This window comes from Panthera onca, chromosome B1 (genome assembly GCF_046562875.1).
Source record: "Panthera onca isolate mPanOnc1 chromosome B1, mPanOnc1 haplotype 2, whole genome shotgun sequence".
In the NCBI taxonomy this organism is placed as follows: Eukaryota; Metazoa; Chordata; class Mammalia; order Carnivora; family Felidae; genus Panthera; species Panthera onca.
The window spans coordinates 131,847,155-131,871,657 of record NC_138342.1 but is presented as its reverse complement, the minus strand read 5'-3'; the positions used below and the strand labels follow the sequence as shown (position 1 = coordinate 131,871,657).

The window sequence follows — 24,503 nt, the reverse complement described above, 5'->3', positions numbered from 1 at the left end:
TTACCTAAAGGGTTGATATGAGATGCTTTGAACACTGTTTTGAGCACTTAGTAACTATTTAGACCATTTAAATTAACTATTATGAAATTAAGGACTATCTACGGTCTGGGAGAAAATGTTTTTTGATGATGAACTATCTGTACTACTCAAACCATGTAAACTGGGTAAAGATTTACCTCTGGGCTTTTCTGCCCATGATAGCTGGTGTCTGTGATACTAGGAAGTTGTCATCTCCCTCTCCACACACTCAGTGGGGCTAAGAAGCCAGAGTTTGACATGACTGAGAACCCCCAAACACTTCACCCCTAAAATATTTAATCACACAAACAGGGGCAAGAAATATAATGTTTGCTGATGCCTTCTGTGTGCTAGCCCATACATTGGCTCACTTAGTACTCATAACATCCTGTAAATGAGATAGTATAACCCTCAACTCAGAGAGCAGGAAACTAACAAGAGACCTAACAAGGTTGAAATAATTTGCCTACAATTATAGAGCAGAACCAGGGTCGCCCAGCTTCAAAACCCAACTCTTGCCAGTTATACCATGATGCTTCTCTCCAGAGAGTCAGACCTTGACCTATTTCTTGCAGGCTATTGGTTTCTGTGCTAGAATAAAGTTACTTTTTTTTTTTTTGCCTATTTGAGAAATGCTTCCCCTCCCCCCCGCCAACCAAATTGAATTCTCAATCTAGAATGCTGCCCAGGGCATTCAATGAAGTGTATGGTGAAGCAGGCAGGAGACCCTGAACTGCATATGCTTGAATTATAAAGCCTAAAAACTAATGGGGAAATAGATGTTTGAAGTTTCTGAATTTTCATTTGTTTCTAAACCAAACCACTGTTTACAAAGAATGTCAGTGAAAGATGTAGAATGACTAGCTGCTTTTCCTTTATTTTTAGACTTAAGTAAATATTTGGTAACGATACACTTTGCAAAATAAGTTGAAGTTCAAAAATTAGTTCAAGAAGCCCCATGGAATGATTAAAAGGAGTAAGTTGTGAAGATAGGATTCATCACAATAAAGGATTTCATGATCAGTTAATTCTGAACTATGGCTTCCAACACCTCCTTAAATGGACTTATCCATCCATCAGCTAAACCAACTACCCATGCAGTCCTCTAACACATGTTTAGTTAATGGAGACCCATTTCTGTGTCAGGTACTGATCTGGGTTCTGGGAGAAAGCAATGCTTAAAGTTCATGAAGAAGATTGAGGTCACAGTAAACTAATAAGCAAATTTATAAAACGAACTAATGTCAGGTACCGGTAGGTGCTGTGACTGAAACACAATATGAGGATACATGGTTTATGGTGGAGAAACTATTGAGTAGAGGGGTCAAGGGAGGATTCCAAACAGTTGACATTTGAATTAAGACCTGAATGGGAAAGAGACACATCTTCACAAAGCATAAGAATAACTCCCAGGCAGAGAAACTTTCTAACAATTCGAATGTACTGTCTTGGTCTGTTCACACTATAAGAACACTGTTCTTATATTTATTTATATTTATATTTATTTATATATATTTATGAGTCACTGGGTGACTCATAAATAGCAGAAATTTATTTCTCACTGTTCTGGAAGCTGGAAGTCTGAGATCAGAGTGTCAGCCTGGTCAGGTTCTGGGGAGGGCCCTCTTCCTGGTTGTGGACTGCTCACTTTTATGTCCTCACAAGGCGGACGACTGAGAGCAGCAAGCTCTCTCATGACTCTCATAACATTACTCCCATGACCTCATCTAATCCTAGTCTCCTCCCAAAGACCCCACCTCCTAATATCGTCACATTGGGTGGTAGGACTATAACATAAGAATTTTGCGGGAGACACAAACATTCAGTCTGTAACAAATACCCAGATTAGAAAAAAAAAGCAGTACAAGTGGATCCGGAGTGGAGGTATGAGATGAGGTGGGAAAGGTGAGAAGGGCCGTGTTAGTTTTGTACAGTTGGAAGGAGTCTTGATTATAATCCAAGTATAATGGAAATATATTGGCAGGTTCTAAGCAGGGGGAGACACGATTTGAACTAGCTTTAAAAACAACAATCCAGGTGCCTGGGTGGCTCAGTCAGTTAAACATCGGACTCTTGATTTCTGTTCAGGTAATGACCTCACAGTTGGAAAGTTCCAGCTCCTTATCGGGCTCTGCACTGACAGCGTGAAGCCTGTGGGGGTGAAGCCTGAGGGGATTCTCTCTCCTCTCTCTCTGTCCCCCCCCCTCTCAAAAATAAATAAACATTAAAAAAAAAAACCCTGTAAACAAACAAAACAAAACAAAACAAACCAATCCAGAGGCATGGCTGAGAGTTACTTATGGGGGGCAAGAGTGGAGGCCGGGGAACCAGTTCAAGACTGCAAAGGTTGAGGTGAGAGAAAACTAAAGACTCATAACCAGTCTCCTTACTGGTAAGGGGACTTCACTGGTGAAAGGCAGCTGGATTTATTTTAATGATGTCTCTATTTACATGCAACATATCTGCTATAAAATAGTTTTATTATTATTTTGTCAGAGGTAGCGATAATGGTGTAGATTAGCAGTTATATATAACTCCATCATATATTAAAAAGGCATTTTACTGTTGCTGGCAGGAACCACCACGCAGAGCTCTTGGTTCTCCTTAAAGGAGAGTAATGGTAACTAGGAAATTAATTCTTCCCTTCGGCTTAAATGCAAAATTGCAGAAACCATTTGCTAAATACGACCAGCCATTCTCAAGAAGGCGGAGAGTCCTTCCTCAGGCATTCTTTATTAGAGGCCATTTATCAATTTCTACCTATCATTACGGATAATTGCTGCGAAACCTGCGACTGGCGATTTATTGGCATTTTTCTTGCACTCAGACGGAAGCTAGTTTGAAGTGTTATCAACAGTGGCCCTTGCTGCAAACTTCCTTGCTCAGAGGCGATGGTGAAGTGCTGGTAGGTGGTCTGGCCTGAGCTACCCCATCTTTCTGCCCATAAATCAGCATCCTAAAACATCCTGGAAGTGTTGTGATGGCGCTGAATGCATAAAAAAGTGTTCACAAGCCGAATCTATTGTCATTCTTGGTGGCAGAGGGGAGTGACAAGACGCTCGCGCGTCGCTGAGTAGTAGCGCGGCATAATAAAGCGTGCTTTTGCGCCATGTGTGCCACAGATTTCTCGGGGTTTCGCGAAGGTTTTTCCAAGTTCCGCCTTCCCCCCCTTTACAGTCATCCTGGCCCCAGCTGCGCGTCGGCCTTTGACTCCATCTGTCCTTCCGCTGGGGACGAGCCTCTCTCGCCAAATGGAGAACACAAGTTTGGCTCCCCAAAGTGATTCTAACCCCCACCCTCTGCTCAGCCTGAGCCAAGCGTCAGGCCTGCCGAAGGAACCGTCCAGGGGATGGAGGGAGGAGGGCGTGGAGGGGCTGCTCCTCTCGCCGCCCCCCACCCATCGCCACTTCGCACGCAGAGCCGGGGCAGCCGGCCGGCCTGCGCGACCCCCGCCCGCCTCCCGGTCCGAATTTCCACGTCCTTCCTCCTTCGTTCCTCTCTCTTCGGTCCCTGGCCCCGGCGAGAACGCGCTGCAGAGCGGCGACTCGCAGGTTGGAGTTTGCCCTCGTGTGCGCCGCGTCACAGGCGGGGAGGAGAAGGGAGGGGGGGCGGCGGGGGCTGGGTGGGAGCTGGAGCCGGGCGGTCCTGGGCGCCCCGAGACGCCGCGGGGAGAGGCCACCCCCGGAGCCGCCGGCACGGCTGCAGCCAGGGCCGCCTCCCCCTCCCTCCTTTCCTCCTTCGCTCGGGCTGCGCGCCCGCCCTCGACCTCCCCGCCCTTACTCCACCCCCTTCCCCGGGCCGACCCCCATCCTCTCCTTCTGTGTGTGCGCTTTAAATAATTTCATCCTTTTTGGCAAGGGAAATAATGCACCTGACTTTACCAGGGGGAAACAACAAGCCAAGCAGAACAAGGAACAGATGTAAAAGGAATAAAAGGAGAGAGAAAAAGAGATGAGACTCATTGAAAGCAATCCAGGGTCTGAGGAGGTGGCTGCAGCGGCAGAGGCAGCTAGCGCTTCCCTGTCTGCGTGAGCGGCAGGCGGAGGACGTTTTCACCAGTTGCAGCCTGAACCTCGGGAACTCCTGGGTCTGTTGGTTTGCCAAACAAAGTCTTTTTTTTTTTTTCTTTCGCCCAGACACTGAAGAGGCTCCTGGATTTTTCTGCCAGCCCTCCACAAGCTGGCAGTTACCCGGGAGCCTTCCCCAGGAGCTGGCGGAGAAATGAGCCCTTCTGGGAGGAGGATGGGCAAAGGGCACCGGCAGCGGGGGGCTCCGGCCACGAGGCGCCTTCTGATGCCAGGGAGGAGAGGGTCGCCCCGCGGGCTGCCGGGCGGCGGCGGCGGCGCCACGGGGGCTCAGCGCTTCCTGCTCGGGCTCTTCTTGCACGCGTGGCTGTGGGCGGCTTCGGGCTCATTTGCCCAGGTGTTCAACCTCAGCCTTTCTGTGGACGAAGGACTTCCTCCGGACACTCTAGTAGGAGACATCCGCGCCGGGCTGCCCGCTGCACAGCAGCAGGAGGCGGGCGGCTTCTTTCTATCCGAGGATTCCGATGACTCACCACTGTTGGACGACTTCCACGTGCATCCGGACACCGGCATCATCCGCACGGCGCGGTGCCTGGACCGCGAGCAGCGGGACCACTACAGCTTTGTGGCCGCCACGCTGCTGGGAGCCGTGGTGCAGGTGGAGATCCTGGTCAACGACGTGAACGATCACTCCCCCAGCTTTCCCCGCGACTCCCTGCAACTCGACGTTTCCGAGCTCAGCCCTCCAGGTACCGCCTTCCGCCTGCCAGGTGCCCACGACCCGGACGCCGGCCTGTTCAGCACTCAGGGCTACACCTTGGTGCAACCGTCCGCCCTTCCCGAGGACCCCGCGGGACCGTTCTTCCAGTTGCGCTACGGAACTCCCGGGTCACCGCCGTCGCCACCGTCGTCGTCGCCCCTGGAGCCCCTGGACCTGGTGCTGCTGCGGCGTTTGGACCGGGAGGCGGTGGCTGCGCACGAGTTGCAGATCGAGGCATGGGACGGCGGCCGCCCGCGGCGCACGGGCCACCTGCGTGTGGAGCTGCGCGTGCTGGATGAGAACGACAACCCCCCGGTCTTCGAGCAGAGCGAGTACCGCGCCGCCGTGCGGGAGGACGCTCGGCCGGGAGCCGAGGTCTGTCGCGTTCGCGCCACCGACCGTGACCTGGGGCCCAATGGCCACGTGTACTACAGCATCCGCGCCCGGCAGGCGCTCGGGCCACTGGGCGATGCGGCCTACTTCGCCGTGGAGGAGCTGAGCGGCGTGGTGCGGGTGCAGAGGCCGCTGGACCGCGAGGCACAGGCCTGGCACCAGCTGGTGGTAGAGGCCCGCGACGGAGGGGCCGAGCCCGAGGTCGCCACTGTGCGCGTGTCCATCGCGGTGCTGGACGTGAATGACAACCCGCCCGCCATTCACCTGCTCTTCCTTACCGAGGGTGGGGCGGCGCGCGTTTCCGAGGGCGCGGCCCTCGGCGACTACGTGGCTCGAGTCTCCGTGTCCGACGCGGACGGGGATCCCGAGCAGGAAGAGGAGGCCATCGGGGAACCCGGCGTGGGCCTCGGAAGCGGAAGCATCTCGTTGTCCTTGGAGGGCGGAGATGGAGCCTTCGCGCTGCGCTCTGGTGGCTCCCCGGGGGTATTTTTCCTTTGCGTCGAGGGGCCCCTGGACCGTGAGAGCCGCGACCTGTATGATTTGCGACTGGTGGCCACGGATGCGGGCTCCCCGCCGCTGCGCACCGAGGAAACGCTGCTGCTCCGGGTCGCCGACCTCAACGACCAGCCGCCTGTCTTCAGCCGGGAGCATTACCTGGCCTCGGTTTCAGAGGCCGCGGCCCCCGGCACCGCGGTGGTGTGGGTCAGCGCCTCTGATGCGGACGAGGCTGGCACCGACCACGCCCGGCTGCGCTACGCACTGGTCCACCTTCCCGTTCACTGCAACCCAGAAGGTGTGTGGCCTGCAGCGGAGTGCGGACCGTCCTTCACTATTGATCCTGAAAGCGGCGTGATCAGCACCATCCGGAGTCTGGACCGAGAGGTCCAGGAGGCAGTAGAGTTGAGAGTGGTAGCCCAGGACCTCGGAGAACCCCCACTCTCTGCCACCTGCCTGGTGAGCATCACCGTGGACGATGTGAATGACAACGAGCCCATCTTCAGGAGGCAGGTGTACAACGTCACCCTTGCGGAGCATGCCCCAGTTGGACACTGCTTTTTGCAGGTGAGTGCGTCATGCTTCTGGATCAACCTCTGGATTCCAGGAAGGCCTGGGAAGGGAGGTCAAGATTAAGTCTATCCAGGGAAGGAACATTGTGACGTAGGTGGTTGTATCCTGGCTCCAAAGCAAGGGGGCATGAACTCCAGTTCTTCTCTACAGTGAGATGAATGGCACTTTCTGGGCACCTAACTTTGCTGTCAGGGGCTTTCACTGTATGATCTCTAAGGTCCTTTCTACTTCACATATTTGGATCCTGATTTTGCTTAAAGAATCCCAGTTTCCTTTGTGCAGGATATGTGCTGCCACATGGATTTGGGAGGAACCACTCACTCCCAAACAGTATGCAAATGGCAGTGTCTCATATTTTCGAGCATCACTGTGTGGCATCTTAGGGAAATAAAGGGGTCCTCAAAAAAAATTTTCTTTTCAAATACAGTGCCTACCTTTAGACATTGAAACTGATTGAGTAACCATTTCCAGAGTTTTCTTACACGTTTTCCTACCTTCGTTTAGAGGCTTACAAAGGCTAGTTGAGGGCAGTAAGTCATTTTTTTTTTAAATCAGTTGTGAGTTGAGTTCCTTAAGGACTCTGAGAAATAGTGGGGCTCAGTTATAAAATAGGGACTCTATACCTTGCTTTTTGGAGATTCTGATCTCTCCTTTACCTTCAGAATGTTGTGATTTGGCCCCTTCTAGCACCATCTTTATTGCTTCAAATTTCCTTTTCCCTTCCCTTCCCTTCCCTTCCCTTCCCTTCCCTTCCCTTCCCTTCCCTTCCCTTCCCTTCCCTCTTCACTTCTTTCTTATTGAAGTATAGTTGACACACGTTACACTAGTTTCAGGTGAACAACAAGTGATTTGACAAACTGTATACATTATGCTATGTTCACAAGTGTAGCTACCATCTGACGCTCTACAACACTATTACAAAACCATTGACGATATTCCCTATGTGGTACATTTTATCCCCAGGACGTCTACACTCAGTAGTTAGAAGCCTGTATTCCCATTCCCTTTCACCCGTTTTGCCCATCTCCCCATCCACCTCCCCTCTGGGTGGGAATTTAAATAGGTGCACCCAATGTGAACACTGTATAGAGGTTCCTCAAAAAAGTAAAAATAGAATTAACATATGATCCAGTACTGGGTAAAGAAAATGAAAACCCTAAATAGAAAAGATGTATGTACCCCTATGTTTATTGCAGCATTATTTATAATAGCCAAGATATGGAAGCAGCCTAAGTATCCATCAATAGATGAATGGATAAAGAGGATGTGTTACACACATGCACACACACACACACACACACACACACACACACAGTGGAATATTATTCAGCCATAAAAAGAATGAGATCTTGACCTTTGTGACTACATGGGAGAACCTAGAAGGTATTATGCTAAGTGAAATAAGTCAGACAGAGCAAGATACCATATGATTTCATTTATATGTGGAATCTCAAAAAACAAAACAAAGAAAGCAGAAACAGACCAATTTCCAATTTCTTATCTGATTTGAGATAAACCAGATTTCTAAGATTGATTTATTTACTCCAAGATAACTGGAATAAATACATACAGCCTAGAAGGCTAACTGGTGAGTGAACCTTTAAAGCTTTATTTAGTTCTCAGGCTGGGTTATTTTAAGATCTCTATTGTTTATTTCCTGGTTCTCAGGGGAGTAGGGCCTTAACTTTTGCAGGTTGTGTCTCAAATAATAACCTTTAGATAACCAGGATGCTACTATATTATAAAAATGAATTTCATGACTGCTTCTATTTTTTTAATCCTTTGGATCTGTGGGCGATAATAATCTCCATTTCTTTCCCTAGCATGATTGGCAGTTCTCTGAGTTGCTAGGTTATTCAAAGAAGGCTTGAGAATCAATTAATGCTTGCTGTTGAAACAGACAAATCCACAAATGTCAGTGAGTACCACAGTGAAAGTTTATCTACTTGTCAAGCAAATTTTGATACAATGCGAGTTGGCTGGTCTTCCTCCATCCAAGGTAGGGCTGGGCCTGGGAGTGAGTGACTTAGATCCCGTCCACCAATGTTCCATTGGCCAGAACTCAGCTATGTGGCCTCAGGTGTACCCCAAAGGAGGCTGACGAATGTAAAGGAGTACATGGATGCCAGCGTGCACTGATCCTTTCTGCCATGGATTTCTAAAAATGAATTCATAATAAGTGAGAGGTTGGACTTGATGATTTCTAAGATTTCTTCCATCTGGAAGACCTTGAGGATCTTGGTATGAAACAGTACAACTTGGCTGCATTTGAAGGAAAATAAGCAGGGTGGATTAATTGCGATTCTTTTGATTAAAACCTGTCTTTTCTAAAATTGTGAGATGATTCTGCCGTGAGGTGTGTTTATCCCATTATTATGATTCAGATCTATTAGGTGAGCTGCACTTGGCTCAAGTGTAGGACTGCATCTCCAATTGCAAAAAAAACTTTTCCTGTTTGCCAAATATTGCTGTAAATAGTATTAAATCGTGCTAATTAGAATTTCTGGAAATTCCATTGATGTAGCCCCTCAACATTGCAGAAACCGTCTTACTCCCTGGGTTCTCTGGTGGCCTTTCCCCAGCAGCTGTGAGAGCGTCCTGTGTTCTGTAAGCCCCCTGCTGTCTCTGTCCCCTGCCTTCGAGGTGGGCCCCCCAAGGTGTCTTCCATCTGTTTTATATCTTTACTCTAGATCTTTTGTTGTTTTTTAAGTTTATTTGTTTATTTTGAGAGTGAGAGAGAGGGAGCACGCATGTGAGTCGTATGCGAGCGGGGAGAGGGCAGAGAGAGAGGGAGAGAGAGAATCCAGACACATTGGCAGCATGGAGCCTGATGCTGGGTTGGAACTCACGAACCATGAAATCATGACCTGAGCTGAAACCAAGAGTTGGACACTTAACCAACTGAGCCCCCCCCCCCCACCCTGTGCCCTTCAATCTTTCTTTATATCACTTTATAAAAAGGAACCTTCCCAGCCACACTTTGGGTCTCATGGCCTCTTTCTTACAGGGCTTTAATTCCATTATACCAATTCTTACAACCCTGCCTTCTTTCTGTTGCTCTCCATCAGTTTTCTCCCTTTAGACTGAATAGCTGCTCAATTCTCCTTTGTCAGAATCAAACAAAAACAAAATGGAAGCAACAGGAAAAAAAAAAGTTCTTTCCTATATTCCCTGTAAGGGAATAATACCGTGTCATCTAGTGAAACAAATCCTTGAACCTTCAGGGTGTCTTTGGAGGTCACCCCATATCACGGATCCTTGGGGTTCTTCCACTCTTATTACTGTTCCTGCTGCGACCACAGTGCTGACCATCCTCCTGTCCCCCATGTAGCCTGAATCCTTTTATAGTCTCATACCCAGATCGGAACTTTACAAAGACTTGAAGCGTGGGACAGGACGAAGGGATTTAACAGAGTACAAGAACCTGTTGCAGCCTGAGATAGGTGACCTCTGTTCCCAAAGGGTTTTCACAACCTCGCAGGCACTTGCCTGGATTCCTCATTCCTTACTCTCCACTGTCCTCTACATGTCCTTCTTAACAACCCACCTCTCAAGAGCTCCTTTCAGTATCTCTTTATGGTTAAGGCAGAGAGAGATTTCTACTCTGCAGACACTCAAGGGTTTCCTCCCCAGACTCAGTGTCTGGCCCAAGAGATTCTCTTTTCCCTCAGATTACTGTCAAAAAGACTAACTGCAAACGCCAGGCAAGACCCCCCACTTTCCACTCCATGCCAAGCACAGTGAGGTGAGCTGTGCTCCCAGCCTTTATGTCCGGCATTTATACCTGACTCACAGAAGTGAAGGCTGTTGTCTCAGGCTTCCTCAAATATCATTACTGTGTTCATTCACTAATTCATTTGTTTAATCAAACAGCAGCATTCACTGAATAAGCACAGCATTCCACAAACAAATATTTATTGAGTACCTCTTACATGCCAGGAACTGGTCTTAGTGCTGAGGATGTACCAGTGACCCAACCGGGCAGGGTCCCTGTGCTAATGGAGTGCCCAGTGGGGTGCTGTCTCCTTCCCTCCACTGCCAGTCCTCTGGAAGGAAGGACGGATGCCCCTTCCTCATGCTGAGCATTCCGTAGCCCCCTGTTCTGACTTGCCCTCATCATTGTACTAAATCCTGTCTCTCAAAAGGCAGCTGTGTTTTTTTAAAATTTATTTTTATTTTATTTTTTATTTTTTAAAATTTACATCCAAATTAGTTAGCATAGAGTGCAACAATGATTTCAGGAGTGGATTCCTTAGTGCCCCTTACCCATTTAGCCCACCCCCCCCAACCTCTCCAGTAACCCTTAGTTTGTTCTCCATATTTGTGAGTCTCTTCTGTTTTGTCCCCTTCCTTGTTTTTATATTATTTTTGTTTCCCTTCCCTTATGTTCATCTGTTTTGTCTCTTACAGTCCTCATATGAGGGAAGTCGTATGATTTTTGTCTTTCTCTGACTAATTTCACTTAGCATAATACCTTCCAGTTCCATCCACGTAGTTGCAAATGGCAAGATTTCATTCTTTTGGATTGCCGAGTAATACTCCATTGTATATATGTACCACATCTTCTTTATCTATTCATCCATCGATGGACATTTGGGCTCTTTCCATACTTTGGCTATTGTTGATAGAGCTGCTATAAACATGGGGGTGCATGTGTCGCTTCGAAACAGCACACCTGTATCCCGTGGATAAACGAAAGGCAGCTGTGTTTTTAAATTTAAATCCAGTCAGCTTTTCTTAATCATAAAGTATTTCTGACTGTGGCCCACTTCCTCTTTCTTGAATGCCGCCTCTTCTTTCATCTTACTACCTTCTTTTTGTGTCTCCCTCTTGCCAGTTCCTCCTTTTTCCTCTTGTGACACCCGACTCTGTGATGGAGGCACTTCCAGGGGTCTGACTTCCTCTCACATCTACCCGCTTCCTACGCTTTCTTCTATATATTCCCAGATCTTCTTCTTCTTTTTTTTTTTCTCTGTCTATAGGATGGAAACTTCTCTTATAAACTCACATTTAACATTTTCCTACCTTGTATACATCTCCACCTGGATATATAGTTTTGGCACCTCAGGTCTAACATTTCCCAAATCAAAGTCATTTCCCTTCCAGTACTAGCTTCTTCCTTCCTTCCTTTCTTTCCTCCTTTCTTTCTTTCTTTCCTCCTTTCTCTTTCTTTCTTTCTTTCTTTCTTTCTTTCCTTCTTTCTCTTTCTTTCTTTCTTTCTTTCTTTCTTTCTTTCTTTTAGTTTTTAAAAAAAATTTATTTTCTCTCTTTCTTTCTTTCAATTTTTTGAAAAATGTTTATTTATTTTTGAGAGAGAGAGAGACAGAACGCAGGCAAGGGAGGAGCAGAGAGAGGGGGCGCAGAATCCAAAGCAGGCTTCAGGCTCTGAGCCGTCAGCACAGAGCCCAACGCGGGGGCTTGAACCCACAGACCGCGAGAACATGACCTGAAGTCGGATGCTTAACTGGCTGAGCCACCCGGGTGCCTCTAGCTTCTTTCTTTCTTTCTTAACTTGTGTTCATTAGCTCCTTTTTGAAACTTTCCCATTTTTGTTAGTGTGTCCTTTCCACAGACGTGTTTGTGTGTCTGCGTGTGTGGATTTGCTGTTTGTTGGAGTGGTTGTGTCTTGTATTGTGGAAAAGTAAAGCACCAGGGTAAAAAGCAAGATCATGTCTCAAACCCATCAGTTGGGTAAAAAGCAAGGCTTGAGATCCCAGCCTGGGGCCATGGGAGGGGGAGCATCTGGTGTGCTTGTTTGCTTGAACTCGGGGTCTGACTTTGAGGATCCTGTCTAGGAGGGTGCCCGGGCAGTGGACATTAAAGATGGTGTCTGCCTCTGGGAAGACACTGAAGGATGGGAGGGCATGCTTCCTACAAAGCTCCATGAACCGGAAAGGGCTAAACTGTATCTTGTTTTGGATTCATTATATCTTTTAGGGTTATTTCCTTAAAAAAAATTTTTTTTATAATGTTTTATTTATTATTTAATTTTGAGAAGGAGAGAGAGAGACAGACAGAGACAGAGAGACAGAGCACAAGTGGGGCTCCAGGCTCTGAGCTGTCAGCACAGAACTTAACGTGGGGCTCGAACCCACGAACCTGAACAGGGGGGATCATGACCTGAGCCAAAGTCTGAAGCTCAACCAACTGAGCCACTCAGGCACCCCTCTAGGCATATCTTAAATGCCACTTTTTCCCACTAAATGTTATCTGGTATGTCCCACTCTTTTCTTAATGTTCTTTGTAGTGCTACGGTTGTTTACTTGTATTAGTAAAACAGTATAAGTACCTTGTGGGGCTGCAGTTCAATGGTATTTGAATCCCCTGTAATACTCGGTGTCCTCTATCTAATGTATTAGGAGATCAGTAACTTTTTTGAATTGTATTGAAGAGCTACATCATGAAAACAAAAGCTAAGTAAGAGTTACTACTGGTTAGAGCTTTTACTTTTTAATTGTTCACATTTTATCTGAGTGTGTATTATTTGTATTTTAAAGTTTATTTCCTCTGTGAAGCTTATCGTTGGTCCTCTGGAATTTTGTGGCCTGCATTACGTTGCTTATCCCTCACTTTACTACTACTATACCCTTATTGTTGACCTTGCATGCGTGCTTACATACTTGCATAGTGTAGACAAGCTTTGATGGTCATATAATTGTATCACCCATATATGATTGTCCTCTTCTGGCTCTTTTATTTGTTTCATTTATTTATTTTGCATTTTTTCCCTTCTTGCTCTCAAAAATGGACCTATCCTGTCTGCACACATGCATTGAAAGCATGTGAGATTTTCCACAGCAATCTCAGTTGTCTCTAGGACGTGTCTAGATCACCTGCCAACTGTCATCTTCCCTGATTATCTGACTCCTGCTGGCCTTGTACCTTAGTTCCCAGCATGTGCTGTATATGCCTCTGGCTTTGCTCTGGTGACCTGTTTTAAGCACTTGAGATCAACTGTAAAATTCTCTCCTGGGCTTCATTTTCATTCCTCTTCTCTTCTTTCCCCACACAAGTGCTACCCAAGACCCATCAGCTGGCTTTACTTCCTTTCCCCTGTTCTTGCTTGGAAAAGGTGATCAGATAACATGTTTGGATATGTTATAGGAATGGTATTGCCTAGAATCTGTGGATGTATCTCTAGTTAAAGTTAATGTATAACTTGCCAGTAATTTGTGTAGTTTTTGGTTGTATAACTAAAATAATGACATAGTAGAGAGTTCATAGCTTTGAAGATTAAAATTAGGTTGCATGCAGGGATGAAAAACAGACAGACTATGGGGCCAGAGTCCTTGGATTTGAATCTCAGTCCCACTACTTACTAGCAGTGTGATCTTGGGCACTGTGCCTCAGTTTCCTCCTCTGGAAAATATGAATAACAGCATCAGTGTCAACTTGGAAGAGTTTCTGTGTGAATAATGAATTAATACATGTTTGCTTAGAACAATGCCTGATTCATAGTAAGTACTCAATACATATTATATATTATTATATGTTAGTAAGACTTCTAGAGATGGTGAGGAAAACTGTTTTGCCTGATATAGCAATCAGTAATTAAAAATGACGTTTCAGAGGTGGGTGCCTGGGTGGCTGAGTCAGTTAAGCATCTGACTCTTGATCTTGGCTCAGCTCATGATCTCATGGTTCGTGAGTTCGAGCCCCTTGTCGGTCTCTGCACTGGCAGTGTGAGGAGACTGCTTGGGATTCTCTTTCTCCCTCTCTCTCTGCCCACCCCTTCCCCACTCATGCACACTTTCTCTCTCAAAATAAATAAATAAACTTTAAAAAGTGACATTTCAAATAAAGATTCTCTTGCACTAAAGATGGAAGAAGGAGCAGAAATAGATTTAAATTGTGTATCGGATTTTAGCTAGATGTGTATGTTTCTAGCAATGAAAGCAGGAATCTGTTTTACTTAATTTGGATGCTTGTAACATCTCCTTATGGGTCTATAGATTCCTACTTGTCTTTAGGAAGGTTCAGATGACCTGTCAATAACAGTCCTTCCAACCCACACCCCCAGAGAGCACTGTGAAGGTCTTAGAGAGACTAGGCAATGTGATAGAAGTCTGGTGGTGAAGGCCTCAGCACAGTGGATCATGATTCCTCATGGGTTCACCTCAGGGGTGCTAACCCCACACTGAGACTCCATGAGACTCCATGACCCCTCTCAGGTGTGCAGGGAATTATTATTGTCTATAGAGTGTCTTTTGTTCTGTTTATCAGTTATTACTCTTTGGAGCCTTTTATTGGGAAAGCATGGAGCAAGATAGCACTGGACTTAGAATACCTTGGTTCCAACTTTGACTACACCACTATTTCTACTAACTTCTCTGGCCAGTTCCTCATCCATGAAATGTGCATCAGTCATATATAAATGTGCTTATATACATTATGAGAAATAGACTCACACAATTATAGAGACAGAGATTTCCCACAATTCCATAATCTGCTGTCTGCAAACTGAGGACACAGGGAAACCTGTGGTGTAATTGAATCCAGGTCTGAAGGCCTGTGAACCAGGAGAACTGATGGTACGAGTGCCAATCAGAGGGCAGAAAAAGACTGGTATCCCAGCTAAGACAGTCAGGCTCATCCTTTCTCTTCCTTTTTGTTCTTTTCAGGCCTTCAGTAGATTGGATGAAGTTCACTTGCTTTGGGGACAGCATTCAGCTTTATATATACTATGATAATGTATACTATGTGGTAGAAAGTGGTTGGTGCAGGAAGAGTTAAGGGCCTTTGCAGGTGAAAGGTTCTTTGTGCAGTGGATCAGGATGGAGGTTTCACTAGATGTGGACCTTCTAGGGAGTCCTCTGCCTTCTTTTGTGATGTTTTTATTTACAGACTTGTCTTGGATGCATTCTATTGTAACTATGCAGTTTTGTTTTGCATAAAAAAGTGTAATGCATTCCTAGGCATGATCACTTCCAAAAGAGAATCATTCAGGATGGATTTCTTTTTAGTTTTTTTTAATATTTATTTATTATTTTTGAAAGAGAGAGAGACAGAGTACGAGCGGGGGAAGGGCAGAGAGAGAGAGGGAGACACAGAATCCGAAGCAGGCTCCAGGCTCTGAGCTGTGAGCACAGAGCCTGACGTGGGGCTCGAACTCATGAACGGTGAGATCATGACCTGAGGTGAAGTTGGACGCTCAACCGACTGAGCTACCCAGATGCCCCAGGATGGATTTCTTAAAGTTGTGATCAGTAAGATTTCCTTTCTCTGAGGATTGAAATCTGGCAACAAATTAATTTTATTACCACCTCAACACCAGACATACTAATGAGCCCCTTGCCTTCTAAATTATAAATTAAAAGTGAGCAACTATAGAAGTAATTTATATTTTCATAGCCCATTAGGGAAATTAAGCTAGATCATTTTCACAAATGCCAGGTTACTTCTTGAAATATTACTGAATTAAAATTTGCATTTAAAAGGATTTTGTGCTTTATGGCACAGGTAGATCAGGTGAACATCATAGCAAATATCAATTTTAATTAAAACTCTATTTAGGATTGCATCGTCCATGTGACGGTAGTATGAATTAGAATAACCGTGGTGTGTGTGGTTCCTATAGTGAAGACATGAGAAGAGATGGTCCATAAAGGACTTACAGTGTTTGTCTAGAGTTTGGCCTTTGTTACGGAAACAAACGAGAGATGGCAGGGTTTTGACGAGAGATTGACGTGTGTAAAGCAAGGTCTTAGGAAGCTTTGTCTCGGATTAATAAGAAGCAAGGAGGAAGAAGGAAGCAGGAGACGAGGTAAGAGAGTCCCCAGACTCTTGTAATAATCCCTGTTCAGCCCTGAGGGCCTGAACCATGGGAGTGGAGGTATAATGGAAGGTATGGCCTTAAAGGAAGACTAGGTACCACTTGAATAAGAAGTGAAGGGAGAGGTGATGGAGGAAGTAAAAGTTGGTGCTGTATTTTCAGTCTGGTTAGTCAGAGGAATAGGAAAAGCTGGAGGTGAGAGTTTTGGGGGGAAGATGCTCACTCGGTCAGGTGTTTGGTAATTTGAGTACGGATTCATGGCGAGTAGTCCAGGAAAAGATGTCTCGATGGCTATTTAGCTATTCAGAACTAAGCAGAAGAGCCGCCTGAGGTTGGAGATAGAAACTTGGAAGTCATTTATATAGAGGTGATAACCAAAGCTGTGGAAATAGAAGCGAGGATACTGAGAGAAGAGTCCATGGCTGAAGATGCTGGCTGGGACAAGGGTCTTGCCATTCATATGTGGTGGGAGGGCAGGTCTCTGTGAGGCTGTTTTGTTTTCTTGATCTCCTCAGCCCAGCGGACCAGAGCCCAGAGAGACGGATGGCAGCTTACCCTGTTCTCTGAGCTCCTCCGCGATGCCTTGAATTACTCAGCATCCCTCTCCATGCTCCCAGGCATTAAGTAAGGCACATGTTACCTGGCTCTGCTATCCTCTTCTCCCTTGTCCTTCTTTCTTACAGACCTCCCTGTCAGTCCTCCATATGCATTTTAGCCATTTTTGTCTCTATCATAGCTCTCGCCATTCTGCCAAACCGGTCTTCCGTTTTCCCATTTTGCCCAGTATTGATATCTTTTGTTGTTACTTCTACTCCAGGAACCCTATCCTGCAGTCATACTCTATTCACCTAGAATCATCTAGAACTGCTCCACCTTTGAAATCTCAGCTGTGTATCCCAGTCTCTGATCAGAACCTCCTAGCATGTCCACTCTCTGTCTTTGATTTAATTTACTTTTTGAACCTATATATTTTTTCTAGGCCCCTTCTCTTCCATTTCTTTCTTTAGATACCAGCCCCCTCCTTGCTTTAGTTCCTCTATCCAGCCAGGATTCCTGAGTGCACCCTACTAACCCTTGCTCTTCTAGACCTGCACACGTAATCCTGATGGTGGATCGGTCTAGCTGTATGCTCCCCCACCTCATATTTGCACCATGGAGCACTGCTGGAGTAATTCTGAGTGATGGTCAGTTCCGTTGTAAGTGGGTGCAGTCAGCTGGGCCCTCAGTACTGCTGGGTAATCTTTTCTTCGCCTGGCATCTCCCCCACAACTTCACTCTCTTTCAGGATCACATCTTGCTCCTTTTCTTTTCACAGGTAATCATGCCTTCTACTCCGTAGAATCCAGAAGGTGAAAACTCACTTGTGTTTTGCCTCCTGCTATCAGACTTTCCTGTCTCTGTGCCATCCAGTCCCCAAGGACTAGGGGTTCTCCAGTGGCCAAATCAAGCCCAACCACGGCTTCTCCACATTTCACTTCTCCATCTTATTTTTTTTTTAATGTTATTTATTTTTGAGAGAGAGAGAGAGAGAGAGAGAGAGTGAGAGGATGATCACGGGAGGGGCAGAGAGAGAAGGAGACACAGAATCCAAAGCAGGCTCCAGGCTCTGAGCTGTCAGCACAGAGCCCAATGCGGGGCTAGAACCCACGAACGGTGAGATCGTGACCTGAGCCGAAGTCAGACGCTTAACCGACTGAGCCACCCAGGTGCCCCTCACCTCTTCCATCTTTTCTAACATTGCTTGTCATTGGTACCCTTTCTCCTCTATCTTTTACCCCTGTCTCTCTATTCTTTCCATCTCTTTAACATAGATGGTGCCTCTCCTATTGTTTGCAGTGTTTACAAACCAAATCTATGGGCATCTTGTTCCTGTTTGCTCAACTTCCTTCCTCAGTACCCTGTAATAATGGCGTCTGGGACCTGTTGGCCCATGTCTTTTTGGACCTGGCCATATGTTAAGAGCCCTTTCCCACTTGAAGAAAGATTCTGGAAATTTCTACTACTGTCTTGTTTAGTGTCCGGTATCCCTTGATGATAGATTCAGTACCCATAGAGCTAAAGTGGTCTTCTTCAGCATCGACTAGTGTAATGAAGTTGTGAAGAAAATGTAGTTGCTAGAGTGTAAGAAATGACAGGTAAGATTTATTATTGCCTGTTTATGGAATATTATATCCTGTAGTTGATTGAAGCCATTAACCAGTATCTTTCATAGGAGAACAAAGGATTGAATCAGTTAAGAAAAGATATTCTATTGAACAAACAAAAATGCCTTAGTCTTGATTACCGTCTAAATAATCTCACTACTTTTACCTTTTCACTCCATGGATTTTGGGCGTACTAGCCCTGCTCTGTGTATGCTGTAGGACATTGTGTCTTTCCTTCTCAACAATTCTGTTTTAAATTTCCTTTTAAAAATTCCACAATATTAACCTCATTTCAAATTTTGCCATTTTTCCCCGTAAAAATGCAGAGCCTTAGATTGCCCACCGATGAAGTATGTGGAGCCTCTTTAGCCCTCGTTATTTCCAGGAGTCCTTAAGTTGAAGAGAGGAAGACTGATCTCGTGGATAAAAGTAGGTCCTTTGGAGCCAGGCAGAACTAGGTTTAAATTTTAACTCTGTCCCTTAATAGATTGACTTGGAGCAGGTTGCCAAGCCTTCGGAAGCCTAAGTTTTCTACTTCACTAAGGAGGAATGATAGGAGAGGATCTACCTAAAAAGCAATTGTGGGGACTAAATGACGTGATGGATGTCCAGAGCATAGAGCAGCGCCTGGCATGTGGTAAATTCCCAGGGAAGTTTATTAGCGCAGCTTCATTTGTGTTTGATCAAACTGAGAAGGTAAGTGAGAATAGAAGAAACAAATATCAGCCTTTTGTTTTAAAAACGTCAGTGACTAGTCCTGTTAAATGACTAGAAATATGATCCTGAGCCTCAAATGACACTCTAGGAAAGTGCACTGACTCAACTATTATGTAGAGTTTCAGTCCCAAATTTAGTCAGGTTCTTACCACTGAGAACCACAGGAGCTGTGGGAGCAGTGAGGAGACCTTGACCTTCTTGGTTTAAAGTAAAGAGTAGCCTGAGTAGCCTGTTCCTGACACTCTTCCATGGTTCACCTCTGCTCATACTTCCCAGTCTCGTGGCCTTGACTCTGGCCACTTCTCTGGCTTTCCAAGGTCAAGCGCATACTTTAAGAAAAAGGCACCACCAGGTTTTGTTTTGCTGCCCCTGTCTCCTGAGATGTAAGCTGTCCGAGTGAAGGAGAGAAGTGTTGACTTCCTGGGATATGGCTGACTTTTGTCTCCATTTTCCAATTGATTGTCCTAGGAACTTCTCCTTCTTATTCAGGAGCAGAAGTAGGGCAAAGGGAAGAAGGGGATGCTTTGTGTTTTTTTTCAATTACAGTAACAAGGAACACCATCATTTGTAGTACCCTTTAATAAAAGTTTAGCGATACACACTACTTGAAGCGTTGACTGAGAGTACAATATGGTCACTGAGTGATTTTGAGTTATTTTATTTCTTGTAGGAAATTTACTAACAAAAAAAAAGACATCAGTTAAAACTTATTTGGATACCTTCTTTGAGAAATCATTCCTTAAAAGTTCTTTTGCACATGAAAATAGGAGACTTATTGTTAAAATATTATTATAATTGGAATATTAATGTAAAACTTTTCAGTTGTATTTTAATGTGATGTGTGTTTATTTGATATATTAAGATCAAGTAAATTATTTTTTATGCTTACTTTTAGAAATTGAAATTTATGTTTCCATTTGAAATCATGGTAGTAATTTTTTTAATGTTTATTTATTTTGAGAGAGAGAGAGAGAGAGAGAGACTGAGCATGCACACACATACGGGAGAGGGGCAGTGAGAAAAGGAGAGACAATCCCAAGCAGGCTCCATGCTGCCAGCACAAAGCCCAGTGGGAGGCCTGATCCCATGAACCTTGAGATCACGACCTGAGCTGAAATCAAGAGTTGGACACTTAACTGACTGAGCCACACAGGTGGCCCCATGGTAGTAATTTTTAATTGTTGCATTTTTTGATGGTATTATTGGCTTATTGGTTCATATTAAATCCTCAGACAAGAAAAGACCATCCACTTGATGCTTTTGAGAAATATATTATGGCAAAAAACAAGGAAGACCTATAGCATAGCTTTGTGTTCACAAAGATAGCAAAGAGAAAAGAACGAAACAGAACTTGAGGCAATTTCTGATCACTTTGGTTACTGACAGTTGATCCAAAAATTCTGTTCAAGAGATTGTTCTCTACCTTTAAAAGCTCTTTTGTTCCGATTATTTGGAGTGTTCTTTTGTTCTTCATTTAAATTAGCTGTGTAGAAATAACCATTGTTATGGTTATATTTTCAAGAGATTAAATATTATTTCTAGCCTTACCATAAATGGACTTCAACACTATTTGATTTTTACCAGTTGTCTAGTAAGAAACTTCCCGTGTTGTATACTCTGCTTGATGTCTGCATTTGGAAACACAGAGGACATTATTGTTTACATAGAGATTGACTTGTCTTGTTCTTAAGAAAGTCTGTTATAAAAGAACTAAGTCACGAGGTAAAAAGCAATCTAAGCATATGCACTGTTTACTTTCCTTTGAAGTATAGATTGTTTTAAGTACTGAACTGTTAAAAAAATACAAAGGCTGTTCTGTTACATTACGCATAAACAAGATCACAATATTTCAGTGCTGGCAGATACTTTGTTTCCTGGACTCATCTTACAGGAATTTTTAGATATTTTTCTTGTGTAGAATCTAATTGGCATGCTTATGTCTATTCCGTTTTCATTGCCTCTATCAGCGACCACTGACTGAAGAGAGGTGACAGGAAGTGATATTTATAAATTAATGTTTCACAGTACTTTAGGTAATTTGCTCATTTGCATTAAAAATATAGATTCTATATATATTACAGTGCACTCCTCATACCATAAGATGAATTTGATAGGTTTATCTTGAGTCTTTTTAAAAAAATTTTTTAGTGTTTTTATGTAGTTTTGAAGGAGAGAGAGAAAGAGAGTGGGGGAGGAGCAGAGAGAGAGAGAGAGATAGAGAGAGAGAGAGAGAGAGAGAGAGAGAGAATCCAAAGCAGGCTCCAGGCTCTAAGCTGTCAGCACAGAGCCTGACGCTGGGCTTGAACTCATGAACTGTGAGATCATGGCCTGAGCTGATGTCAGATGCTTAACTGGCTGAGCCACCCAGGCACCCCATCACTTTTTTTTTTTTTTTTTTTTAATTTTTTTTTTTTTTCCAACGTTTTTTATTTATTTTTGGGACAGAGAGAGACAGAGCATGAACGGGGGAGGGGCAGAGAGAGAGGGAGACACAGAATCGGAAACAGGCTCCAGGCTCCGAGCCATTAGCCCAGAGCCCGACGCGGGGCTCGAACTCACGGACCGCGAGATCGTGACCTGGTTGAAGTCGGACGCTTAACCGACTGCGCCACCCAGGCGCCCCCCCATCACTTTTTTTAAGTATAAATTATCTTGAGTCTTGAATCTTAGTACATTTTAAAGGAAAGGCAGGTTTTTTTTTGGAACGTGATAATATTCAGTTTTGCTGTATGCACAGAGGAGCACGATTATGCTCTTATCCAAATTCATAATATCTTAAAAATACTTCGCTATTATTTCTCTAAATACATTTTAACATGTGAAGTGCAATTATTACCTTCATCTGTAATTGGTGAAGATAACTGTTCTATTTTCTTAAAATGAAAAAAATAGGCTTATTCCATGTATAAAGATGAATCTTTCTAGAGGCTGCTTTTCCTCTATTAAAATTTTTTTTTTCTGCTTCATTCTTTCTATTCTTTGTTCTTGAGACTCCAAATACACATATATTAAACCTTTTGATCTGACGCCTTGAGGTACTCTTCATTTTCCTTTTCAATGACTTTCCTTCTGTTCTCCAGATCAGATGGTTTCTGTGGCTTTATTTTCAAGTTCACTGTCTTCATATCCAATCTGTTGTTAAGCACATCCAACAATTTTTTTTATTTTAGATGTTGTTTTACTCATTTTTAGAATTTCCATTTTGGTCTATTTTATTGTTTCTGTTTCTTTGCTGATATTCACTATCTTTTCATTCATTACCAGAGTAATGAATAATCTTCCACTATAATAGCTGCCTTACAGTCATTGTCTGTGAGTTCCAACATCTGGATCATCCTGGGTTGGCTTTTTTTTTTCTTTTCTATTGGGAATAAATCACATTTTCCTAGTTATTCATATGCTAAATAATTTGGCATTATATTCTAGACATTGTGTATATTATTGTGGAGATTCTGGATTCTGTTATATTCTTCTGAATAGTATTGATATTTTTGTTTTAACAGGCAGTTAACTTGGTCAGACCAAAACTGCAAACTCCTGGTGCCAATACAAATCTCAGTTCAGTTCTATTTTTTCTCAACTGGGTTATTTACAATCTGCCCCACCCATGTGTAGTTCAGGGTCAGTGAGAGATTTGGGCAGAGTTTATATACAGAATTTGGGGCTTGCCTAGAGAGCTTTCTCTTATCTGGGATTTTTCTTTACACTTTCTAATGGCTATGGTTGCCTGAGTTCTGAGTTAAGGTTCTTCAGTTCAGAAAGAGTGTGTTTCTATTGGTGCGCTAGTCACCCTGAATGATGCCTTGACTGATACCTGTCCTGAGGCAATAAGCTAAAATAATAGTAATAATAATAATAATAATAATAAATTACACTTAAAAATGGGAAACACATTTTATGTCAGTCCAGTCTTCCAATTTTTTTGACCCCTTGTGAATATCTGACTAGTTGTATTCAGTTCCTGGAATCTTCAGCTATTTTTTTTCTATCTTATTTAGAGTTTATGGTTGTTACATGCAAAAGATTAGGTGTTTTGGAGCATACTTGGTCATACCAGAAGCATAACTTCTATTCTTTCCTTAAACTCAAGTTTCTATTAATTACCACGAGATTCAGATGAGTAAGTCTTACTGGTAAAAGCCTTTTGAAAATAAAGCCTATAGAATTGTGTTCTGTTTATATTAGATTATGACTGAGTAGCAGCTAGTGTGTTCAACTACAAGGTTTACTGATTCAGTGTTTCATAGATTAATAGTGTTAATTATAATGAATGTTAACAGTTTGAAATCACTTAAGTGTACTTTAGTTTTACCTAGACTCAACAAATAATTTCATGTATTTATCATTATATAATAATAATTGAACAAATTATGAAAATGTAGTAATAGAAGTCAACTTTATGAGTTGTCTGATAATATTTCCACCATTGGGTTTGGCTGAGAAACCAAGGAAAAATAACTCGCAGTGACCCATTTGAGGAAAATCGGTTCTTTGCAAGCCCTGTCCAAATGCAACCAACCAGTGAGGCTCATTAAGACCAAGTTTTAAATACCATTCCAGATAATTTTTTAAATCTATTTTGCCCATATACGCATACCACTCCCCGCCCTGGCAAACACTAGTTTGTCCTCTGTATTTAAGACTCTATTTCCTTGTCTCTTTTTTTTTGTTTGTTTTGTTTGAGAAACTTTTGTCTAAGTAGAAATTCATTTTGCTATGTTTATCTTTTTGTAAGTTAAGGTTCTGAGCCCAAGCATGTCACAATTAACTTTTACTAAGTACATTGCCTTCTTATCATGTATCAGATAGAACGTGACATTTCCTTTGATGATTAGTTTCTTTCAAAATCATCTGTAACACAGATCTGATTATATTATTCATACTTTAAAGTCTTCAGTGATGTTGCATTGGTTGTAAGATTAAGTTCAAAATCCTTCCTTAATCCATTCTGCCTGCCTTTCTTTCCTTGTTCCAAGTAACTTTCCTCAATTCCTTCATATTTCACAAAATCACCAGGCTCCTTTTCACCTTAGCCCTCTGTGTTTTGGACTGAATGTTTGTTTCTGCACCTCCCCCGCCCCCCCAACTCCTGTGTTGAAGCCCTAACTCTCCAGTGTGACGGTACTTGGAGGTGGGGCCTTTGGGAGGTAACTAAGTTATGAGGTCATGAGGGTACCCTTACCCAATGGGATTAGTGTTCTTATAAGAAGAAGACATAACAAAGGAAATGAGCAACAAAATGAAAAGGCAGTGTACTGAATGGGAGAAAATATTTGCAAATCATATATCTGATAAGGAGCTAACATCCAAAATATACAAAGAAAACTCATAAAACTCAATCTGATTACAAAATGGGCAGACAATCTGAATAGACATTTTCTCAAAAAAGACATATGGATGGCCAACAGGTACATGGAAAGATTCTCAGCATCATTAATCATGAGGGAAATGCATATCAGAACCACAATGAGCTATCACTTGATACATGTTAGAATGGCTGATATCAAAAGGACAAGAAGTAACAAGTGTTGGCAGGGATGTGGAGAAAAGGGTAGCCTCGTGTTCTGTTAATGGAAATGGAAATTGATGCAGCCAGTATGGAAAAC

General features: G+C 43.8%; 1 protein-coding gene across 1 annotated transcript in view; it reads left to right on the top strand.

Annotated features, from left to right (window-relative positions):
- Positions 1-2,336: 2,336 nt before the first annotated feature.
- DCHS2 (dachsous cadherin-related 2) overlaps positions 2,337-24,503 on the top strand; it is a 252,231-nt gene continuing 230,064 nt past the window's right edge. Inside the window, exon 1 of the mRNA XM_078445674.2 lies at positions 2,337-6,258. Coding sequence (XP_078301800.2) covers positions 4,240-6,258 — 2,019 coding nt within the window. The 5' untranslated portion in view covers positions 2,337-4,239. The remainder of the gene's footprint in view (positions 6,259-24,503) is intronic.